This window comes from Mesoplodon bidens (assembly GCF_964165515.1).
Source record: "Mesoplodon bidens genome assembly, chromosome: 5".
NCBI classification, from domain to species: Eukaryota; Metazoa; Chordata; class Mammalia; order Artiodactyla; family Ziphiidae; genus Mesoplodon; species Mesoplodon bidens.
In genome coordinates, this window is record NC_138161.1 from 92,421,052 (window position 1) to 92,431,904 (window position 10,853).

The 10,853-nt window shown below is 34.5% G+C and overlaps 1 protein-coding gene across 10 annotated transcripts in view; it reads left to right on the forward strand.

Moving 5' to 3' along the window:
* NAALADL2 (N-acetylated alpha-linked acidic dipeptidase like 2) overlaps nt 1–6,025 on the forward strand; it is a 1,532,395-nt gene extending 1,526,370 nt beyond the window's left edge. For all 10 annotated transcript variants that reach the window (XM_081235898.1, XM_081235896.1, XM_081235895.1 and 7 more), the window contains one exon: nt 5,622–6,025. In XM_081235898.1, the coding sequence (XP_081092024.1) occupies nt 5,622–5,820 (199 nt within the window). In that variant the 3' untranslated portion in view covers nt 5,821–6,025. The remainder of the gene's footprint in view (nt 1–5,621) is intronic.
* The last annotated feature ends 4,828 nt before the right edge of the window (nt 6,026–10,853 follow it).

Here is a 10,853-nt window from a genome sequence, read left to right on the forward strand (position 1 = left end):
GGTACAACCAAATGTACACCTTCTTTGAGTCAGGTACCTGGGGACCCTTTCGACCCTCTGATACCCATGGCTGAGAGCCATGGGCGAATGCATCTTCTTTTAGAGTTCCCAAAGCAAAGAGCTGATGTTTCTACTATTTACAGTAGTTTTTCTCCCCAGGGATGATCCTGGGGTACTTAGGGTTAATGACTGAATACATAAGAAAGTTTTCAGGGCTTCCCTGGTGGTGCAGTGGTTGGGAGTCTGCCTGCCGATGCAGGGGACACGGGTTCGTGCCCCAGTCCGGGAGGATCCCACGTGCCGTGGAGTGGCTGGGCCCATGAGCCATGGCCGCTGAGCCTGCGCGTCTGGAGCCTGTGCTCCGCAACGGGAGAGGCCACAGCAGTGAGAGGCCCGTGTACCGCAAAAAAAAAAAAAAAAAAGAAAGTTTTCAGAACTAAGAAGTATATGGAAACATATGTGACAAAATGTAACAACATGGCTGAGTTTTATGGTTTTTGTCTTCCACTCAAATAGCAAATATAAAATAATATGATGATACTCTTTTCGGAGAGGTCTCCAAATACAGAAATTTATTTTTTGTATGCAGCAAGCTAAATGGTTTTTAGTACACAAAGGAGAAATAGTAAAAGATGAGCTACTTCTGAAAATGGGTAGGAGAAATTATCCTTCTCATGAAAATTTAAAGAAGATATTTTTGTTATCCTCAATTTGTTTTAAGGTAAAACAATTTATCAAAGTGAAAAAATTCTACTATAATAAAGATCAACTGACTTAAGCTGTATCAGCAACTACCCCAAATGAAGGTTCTCTCTTAAACTGTGATGAAAGAATCCTAGTCACTGATCTTCAGCCAGAATCTAAGTATCTGTAATTTTAAGCTGACTTGTATCCAATTTGGGTAGAAATGGATATGAGTGTTTGTCTTACATAATAGCTTGCCGCAGCCTACTACTTGAATCATGTAGCATATGGAAAATGTGTTTAGCTTCTTGTAGAATTTCACAAACCAAAACAGAATCTATTTCTATGCACATGGCTTGTTTACAGTCATTATAAAAGTATTACTGTGTTTCTTACTAGTTAGAAAAAGCAAATGTTGGCACATTGCAGACTCCATTGCACTGGTCTTTAAGAAATATATGTATTGCTTTCGAGTTAAAAAAAAAAACACACAGTAATTGCATGTCTTGTGCTTTAGACTTAAACATTATTTTTAGGATGTATTTTTATGCTTCCACATTATCTCTCTTCTAGATATTTTATACTAGTTATGGCTGAAGTTCTATGTAAATATATTAGAGATTGTGCTCATGCTTAAATGAACTGTTATTGAGGGATTAATACTGTAACCTTTATGAGCATGTTTTATTAATATCTTATCATTAAATTGAATATTAATAACATTTAACATTTAATAAACATAGAATGTATATATAGGAATGTATTTCATGCCAGTGGGTTTTGAATATGTCAAAAAGTCACTATAACAGCCCCTCAAATCATTAAACTTACTTCTCATAATGTATTAATTGTACTAGTACAACACATTTAAGGGGCAGTTCTGGATAAAAATGATTATAATATCTTTGTTTGACAGCATGCTGAGCAGTATGCCCTCAAGAAACAGAAGTGTTTCATACAGCTTTTGAAAATATTTTTGCACTCTTAAATTCTGGAAATATATTTGTCATTAAATGATTTATAAGTAAACATGAAACTGAGAATTAGAGGAAGAGAATTCAAAACTATGAATATTATGAGAGATGAATAAATATTTTTATTATACTAATTTGTTTATTCTTAATGGTAAAGCAGTATAACTTGCCTACAAAGGAATACTATTTTAAATGATTAAGTAATTAAAATATACTTTAAACTATTTTTATCCTCAAAATACTAAACCAATTTTTATCTATTTACCTACCTACCTATCTATTTAAATGGTTTACCATGAATTTAAATATGTTTGATAGATATTCTGACAGTAAAAACCCACACCTTTTTTTATGGCAATTAAAGATTATGTTAACATGAAAAAGTAACTGTTGTACAGCTCTGTCATGTAGGAGAATACATGTGACCATCTGAGGCAGTTTCATCTTCATTTGGGAAAATTCCATGGCTATATCAAGCTTCCTCTCTATTAGTTGGTTTCTTTTACCACCCCCTCCCCAATTTAATAATAAATATAAAACTAATAAAACTTATATTTAGGGAAACTTTCATTAGGCGTTTTGCTAATTCTCACTATTTTGTTTGTCATTTTGATATAATAAAACCTTTTACACATAAAACACATGTACATATGTCTATGTATATACATATATAATTGCTTATTTTAACATGGCACAGTGGCTTCTTCTGAAAAGCTCTTTAATTTTATGAAGGCTGTGGAAATATCAAAAGGGAAATCTCTATTTCAAGGAGTATTCTCCTTGTAAAAGTAGATCCACATTTTTCTCAGAGTACAGCTCATAGCCAGATCATTGCTCATGACCACTTGCCTCTTCATTTGGAAGATGTTTTTCTCCCTCCCATACCCAGGGGATATATGTTTCTTAATACAAAGTTTATACCTGAATTCAAGGATATTTGGAATATAAAGAATATCCTTCTTGCACTGCTCTAATTCATAAAATGCCAAGTATATTCATAAGTACAAAGATTAAGGATATTGGATTATTAGGGATAGTTCCCATTTCAAATAATAGGTTTTGAAAAAAAAAATTACTGAAATAACCTCTGAGTTCAAGCATCTTCTGCTCCACTGCCACCCACCATGTACTATTATCAACTGAAATTTTTCTCCAAAGACACAAATTCTCTTGTTTTGAAGTGAGTTAATTCTTAAAAGGCAAAATAACCTGAATTGATGTAGTTTACACTGACATTAGAGGGTCTAAGGAATTTCCATCACTGAACAAAGTCTGATAAAAATGTAAGTCAAATCACCATGATTGAAGACCTCCTATATTCACAACACTGAATTAGACCTGATAAAGAAGGAACATATTTCTCAACGCTGACATATAAAGCAATGATATTATAATATATCCTTGAAAATATAGGGATCAGGGTCCCAAAACAGAGGAGAAAAGATGCTGAAAAGATGGAGAAGTGAGTATCTTCAGAAACCAGTTGGATATTTAAGGAAAAGAAATGACTTGCAGAGTTCTGTCATAGGTGATTAGGTAGATTTCAGTGTCCATTCACCACCATCAGAGCACAGAGTGGGAAGTTCAGGAGAGTCTGAAGTAGTGAAGCCTGGATGAGCTAGGAAACAATGATCCAGAACTCTATATAAAACTGAGGTCAGTGCTAGGGATAAGTGTAAATTAACTAAACCTTGCACTGTGGCCCTTTCAAACAACTATCATTGTGTAACTGACATCTTTGTCAATTTTCATCTGGACTAAGTCGTTCTCTAGGCTTTATATTACAACCAAAGAAACTATTCCAAAATAAAATCTAATAATCTTTCTTTCTTGCTTAAACACTTTCATTGGTTTCCTACTGCCCATAAGAAAAAGTGTAACCTCCTTAGCTTGGTATACATGGCCCAGTAGGACATGGCCATGGCTTGCTCTCCCAGCTCTTCTCCTACAGCTGCCCACTGTGGCCTTGCACTCTGGCCATACAGAAACACTGGCATTGATCCACTAAGAAGAGCAAGCTGTTTTATAAATCCATACCTTTGCATATGCTATTCCTCCTGCATAAGGTGCTGTCTCCACTTTCTAGCTTGTTTCCTTTCTTATACCCTTGTAACTGGTAATTCCCATCATCCTTCAAGATGAAATTGTAATATTCTCCATGATAAATTTTTCCAGCAGCAATACTTCTTCTGTTATCACTGGACCTTACATTTCTAATATGACAATTAGACAATTATTTTAATCATTTATATATCTGCCTCTCTTATTAGATCATGAAATTTCAGCTATTTCAGGTGGTTTGGGTTGGATATAAGTCAAATGATGCAATAATCCATAGCTTTCTACCAAAATGTATTCTTTCTATCTATCAATGAATAAAAGGAAGCTCTTTAGACTTGCCCACAGCCAAATTCCTCTTTCTCAGATATTTGGATAAATTTCAAGTCACCGTCTTATTACACACACTATACTTGAGAAGAATTCTAAATGTCAAACATATACAAAGGGAGAGAGAATAGTATAATGAATCCATTACCCCGTTTCAACAATTATTAACTAATGGTCAATCTTGTTCTACCTCTGATGTTCATAGCTCCACTCTCCTTTTTCCTTCCAAATATTTTGAAGCAAGTCCCAGATGTAATAACTTTTCATTTGTAAATATTACTGTATATTTCTAGATAAGGACACTTTGAAAACATACTGATGATACCATTATCACACCTAAAATATTAACAATTTCTTAATATTAACAAATCCTTAATTAGTATTCAATTTTGTACTACTTCTCATTTTTAAAAATTGTTTGTTTGAATAAAGACCTAGTAAAGTCTACACTGGATGGGTTGAGGTTTATTTTAGTCTAAAGCAGCAGTTCTTAACTGGGGGCAATTTTGCCCTATAAGAGTCAATTTTGGCAGTCTGGAGACATTTTTAGTTTTTACAACAGCTATGGACTGAATGTTTGGGTTCTCCCAAAATATGTGTGTTAAAATCCTAACCTCAATGTGATGTTATTTGGAGATGGGCCTTTGGGAAGTAATCCAGTTTAGATTAGGTCATATACAGGTGGGGCCCTCATGATGGGACTAATGTCCTTATTAAACGAAGAGAAGACACGGGATCTCTCTGTGTTCATTCACAATGCTATGTGAGAATATAAGTAGGAAAAGGCCTCTCATCAACAATCCAACTATTGGATTATTGTTTAAGCTGCCCAGTCTACGGAATTCTGTTATAGCAGCACGAACTAACTGAGACAACTAAAGGAGGGGTGCTACTAGTACCTAGTGGGTGAAGGTCAGGGATACTGCTAAACATCCTACAATGTACAGGACAGCAGCCCGCACTAACTGAGACAACTAAAGGAGGGGTGCTACTAGTACCTAGTGGGTGAAGGTCAGGGATACTGCTAAACGTCCTACAATGCACAGGACAGCTGCCACAATAAAGAATTATCCACCCCCCCACCCCACAAATGTCAATAACACAAGGTTGAAAAGCCCTGGCCGAGTGGTTCCTCCTTCACCTATTTCTTATTACAATTTATTCATTGAATAAAGTGGGTCATTTGTCCTACAGAATTTTCACAGTATTTTGCTGATGACAGACTGTGGTATCATTTTTATATTTTTCTGTCCCTTGTATTTATTAGCAATTAGATTTAGAAGCTTCATCAGATTTAGACAAATTTCTTAGCAAAAATAATTGATTTCATTGGTAGTATTGTGTACTTCCATCAGGAGGTACATACTGTCTGATTCTCTCTCATCACTAGAGGGAACTTTTGATGATCAATGTCTAGATCCATTGATTCAATAGAGGTCCCAAAATGATAATATTGTATGCTTATAATTTCTTTATTTATTAAAAACATCAGTTTCTTGGAAATATTTTTTACAATGTTTGATATGAAAATAACATGGTGCATAAAACATTTACTCATTCTGTATTTCTTTTCAGAAATATCTTGTACCACCTTGATGGGAAGACAAGCCAGTTTTCAATACTCCTGGAAGCTTGGGAACACTGCAAGTCACTTGCATCAAATGATACCCTTCAAGAAGCCCTGTCAGAAGTGTTGAACAGCATTAATGCAGCTCAGGTTTACTTCAAAGCAGGACTTGATGTGTTTGAGAGTGTCTTAGTTGGAAAGAACTGAGAAAACTCAGCATTTGAAAAAGTTTGTTTACAATTCCTCAAGTGAAAGCTCTAATCTGACTAGATTTTCTGACATTGAAGACTTTTTCCCTCCAATGGCTTTTGATATAAGTATAAAGCTATTCTTCCTTTTGTATTTTTTAATGTATGTGTAAAAAGAGCATTTTGCACATTTAATATTTTTTCTTATATCTAGATTATGTAAAAGCAAGTTATTGAAATAATACTTAAGATTTATCTATTAAAAAGAAATCTGCTGTATCTATATCTATATATATCTATATATCTAGAGATATAGATATATCTCTAGATATATAGATATATATAAAATATTTGGGAGGGAAAATTTCCAAGAAGTTCTGGACAATCTTCGCTCCTATGGATAAAACACGTAGAAACAGAAATGATTCCCTATGTTAGAGCTTTAGTGACCTAATTTCTGTAATAGAAATGAAGAGTTGATATGGTTTCAGATTAACTTTCACTATCAAGTATTCAATATGAAGAACGAGTATTCTGACTGAGTGACTGGTTGACCAAAACCACTTTGAATGTGACTATTTTATGAAGTGAAGTGCCTATTAGTAACACAACTAGATGTAGTAATACACTGGTAATGAAATTGTATTTTTTTAAGTATTAATGAAAAAAAAAAAAGAGCCATAGACATTCCAGGGGAAAATCTCAAGGTAGCTGCACAGAGCAATTTAAATGTAAATTTTTTCCTAACAACTTATAAGGTGACTAGCTTTGAAATCCCTAATTTGTCTCAGTTGATTTTGTAAAAATTTCGGGAGTGATGTATGTCTTATGAGGGAGAAAATATTTATTTCTTCCTGTGTTGTTTCTGTTGGAAGCACTGAAATAGAGCTACTCTAAAATGAAAGCATCTCACATTGCTCTTCCTTCATGTACTTTTCTGAAACTCCTTGCTGTAAGGCAGTTTTCACAGAATACCATACAATTTCCACAGGAAAGTAGCAAAGTTTCTCTTTGAAAACCCAAAATATCTTAAAAAGCATCAAATTGCTATTTCTGCCACTAACAAAAAGGACTTCTTATGAAAGAAATAGTTATTTTGATCAACAGAAAGCTCCTTAATTCTACAAAAAACTTTTGATGTTTTTTCCCTTCTTTATCCTTAATTGTGACTAAGATGACAACATAGAAAATATTCATGCTTCTACTTTTAGGCAGAAAATACAGTGTTACTATACTTCAGTTCTTGTCTCATGTTGAAAATGAAGCTTTTCATACTGACATTGTCATTGAATGGCCTTAGTACCCACTATTCCCCGAAACCACAGAATTCCATTAGGTGTTTAAACTTTGAGCGTACCTTTAGAAATTGATTTGGTATTTGACAAAGCAATTCCCCTTAGGAAACATATCCTCAGAATATTTCATGTGGATTATTTTTCTCTAACACAACATTGAAACACACGTCCCCATCATACGCCTCCAGAGCAACTTCATAGACAGTGTCTATAGGTCTAAGTCTTCACTTTTTAATGGATGAACATAAACCTAATCTTAGTTTAAAGGGAAACTGAAGTTGAAAGGAAAGAATTAATCAGCATTGATTGATTTATAAGGGTCAGCTGTTCCTACTATAAGTAATGCTTATACGCTCAAGGCAAAGAAGAGAATTGAGGCAATTAGCTAGATAATTCAAGCAGAAATCCATTTTCATCTGAATTGCCTGTGTGCACATATTTTACATAAGAAATGAAACTACCTTACAATATTTATTTCGTAAACAATGCACTTGTGTGTCTGAAAGTATTTTCCATGTTGAGGAGTGTCTATAGCAAAGGGCTAAAAAACCAAGCTCCCACAAGCCTCAATGTCAGTGCCCTCTCTTGCTACACAGAAAACAGCAGAAAAGAGGTGGGAGGAATACACATATAGTTGCATGTCAGGTCAAATAATAGAATCCCTTATACCAAAGGATCAGAAATAGTGATTCAAGGTTCAATGTATTCATTCTAGTTCTTCCTTTGGAGCTGAATTTGAAACAAAGACAAATAATTATCAGGTAGTTTATCATTTTAGAACAAAATCCTAAGTAAATTCACTCCCTTAGTTTCTAATAGCATTGAGAGCACAAAACACTTGTGTTTGTATATTTTTGTTTAAAGACTGTGTACTTAGCTAAACCACACTGCACAGATCAAAATCTCAATATTCTGTATTTTTTACTTCTAAATTATATGGTATTCACTACTTGAAAACTGAAGTTAACTATGGACTAGCATTTTTATTAGTCTATTTAAGAGATGATGTGAAGAAACTAAATTATAATTAAAACAGATGTCCATCAATTATATAAATGCTGCTCTACATCTTTGACTGCAACAAACCTCTTAACTAAGAACATTACTGCTATAGTCTGATTACCTCAGAGTTCCTTTAAATTTATATTATTTAAATTTTTCCCTAATAGATCCAAGTAAATAAAATCCTTTGCACATTAAAATAACAAGTGTTTTCAGTGAATTGGTAGTAGGGTTAAATTGTTGCTGAGATATCTGGGTGCCTGGTACTTCTCACAATACTTCATACATAGTATTGTACCAGGACATAATGAATCATAAATGATTATTCTCCCAAGAAAATGTGGCAGATGTGCACCACTGCAATTTGGGTTCAGGCAGGGCACACGTGGGATACAACCCTTTGTGAAAAGGTATAGATTCCAGAGTAAAAGGAAGCCTGAGACATTCTGATCTAAGCCCTAGAATGTTACCTTCAGTCAGAAAAGCATCAGCATTCCCATCAGATACACTAACTGCATACAAAGTGATTAAGGAACTGGGGTAGAGTCACATATTCAGTTAGTAGCAGAAGTGCTGCTAGAATTTAAGCTTCTCTGCTTTCTCATGCAGTATATAATGGGGTTATAAATGATCTTTTCCAGTACATTCTATATAACCAGCCATTCTATCAGTTGATGTATGGGCTGGAATCACTGCTTTTTAAATGAAGAACTAGTTCATTCTCTGACTATACCTAACAAACGAAACTGTCCCAGGGAATCCATGCAAAAGGCACAAAGCCTGGGTACTTGTGGGGAGGTAGAGAGTCTCTGCATGACACCAGCAGTCAGGAAGGAGGGTATTAAGTAAAATGCTTTTATGAGAGGACATTTTAGCCCTATATTAAATCAGCAGTTTAAATCAGTATTTCTGACTTGGGGGAAGAAAGCCTAGGAATCTTCATCTTCAAGCAAAATTTCCCAAAGGATCCTTATGCATACTGAAGTTTAAGGATTTCTCATCTACATTAATTCTGGGTCCTGAGAAAACATCACTTGGCGATATACTAAAGAAACTGAAAAGTCACAATAATAAGAGATACTTACGGCTTTGCTGTGAATGGCACCATTTTAAAAAGAGGGAGAGAGAATAACCATTGTATCTTTCAAAAAAGGCGCAGACGCAGCTAACATCTGTGCCTACTACAGGTCAGGAACTGTTCTAGATTTAACGTATTTGTTTTTTCTAATGAATCCTCATGACAACTCATTTAAAAAATGAGGAAACTTGGTGGAGTGGCTTGCCCAAAGTTCCACAGCTATAAAGACTGGGTCCAGACCTGTGTTCTTCACGCTGTGTGCTGCAAAAAGTTAAGAATCTTTTGATTATAGAAAGTGATATGATTGAAATTTTTAATGTATTTCTGCACCACTGATCAGACTATGTCATCTGCCACTTCACTGGCTTAATGGAGGAGTTTGAAGAAACCAATGACATCATTCCTCATGATGGTAGCCCACCCCAACAATGGTGGACATATGTAGATAACTTAGATCTATAAGAGCATTAAATATAAGTGCACCATTGTAGAATACCATGACAACTAGATGAAAAATTATAACAGACCAGAAGCTACATCTCTCATAATTTCCTCCGCAAAATGTCTATATAATTGCACTTGGGGGAAAAAAAAAGACCAGGTTCTGGGATTTACAACCACAGTTTTATATCCTCCTTAAAACACAGAATAACTAATTGACTTCTTAAATTACATAAATATTCCATATATAGTAGCTTTCCCCCTTGCAAAGATAGGTGTTACAAAAATAAAATGATGATTCGTTACCATCTGTCCAATGATGAATCGGCATCTTTGCCTCAAATGAAAAACTATTTTCGTAATTAGTAGACCTAGCCAAAAATATTCTCATGAGATATTCTGTGTTATGTGTAACTACTCCAAAAATAAAGCTTTCTCTGTGGGTAGCACATTGGCATCTCATTGGTTTAAAGGGCTATTTAAATGTGCCTTAATTACACATTCCTTCAATAAAAAGGAATTACATTTTAAACTGCTAATCCATGTGTTGAGTGGAAGGGAAATGGGTCTATATATTCAAAAAGATAGATCAGCAACCTAATGGTTCCATCACAAGAGCATGGATGCAACCCAGGAGAAAAAAATAGTGTGATATTTGAGCAAAGAAATATTCTACCTAGGTATACTAATGAATCTGTATTTCTTGCATGAGTTTAAATTGCTAGTTTTAAAAAGCCTCATTAGAATTGCTATTCGGAAAGTTAACTTCTCAGAGTTTTAAGCACCCCATTAAGTATAAATACTTTTAAGTTAAGTGTGTTATTTTATGCAATTTAGAATTTCAAGTGATGTAAATTTAAAGTGGAGTTGCAAAAGAACGTTTTTAAATGTCACCAATTTTGGTCACCACAATGTCCACTCAATTTTCTGTCTTCCCTTTCTAAATATACTCTAGCATTAGGATTTTTTTTTAATCCCGAAAAAGTAATTTTAAGATCTAGTCTTCTCAATATACATTTATCTGTTAATCAGCCAGAGTTTTATTTCCATAATAACATTCCATTACCCTTCAAAGATGTACACTGAAGTGCCTTTAGCATTCCTGGGACCGCCAAGAATCTTGAGAGCTTGCTGATTCTGAGATGACATATTTCTTAAAGACATTTACAGTTTCATACTCAGATTGTATCTGAATTTACAAAGCAAAGGATTAAATTGAGGCACTTTCAGGTAGCA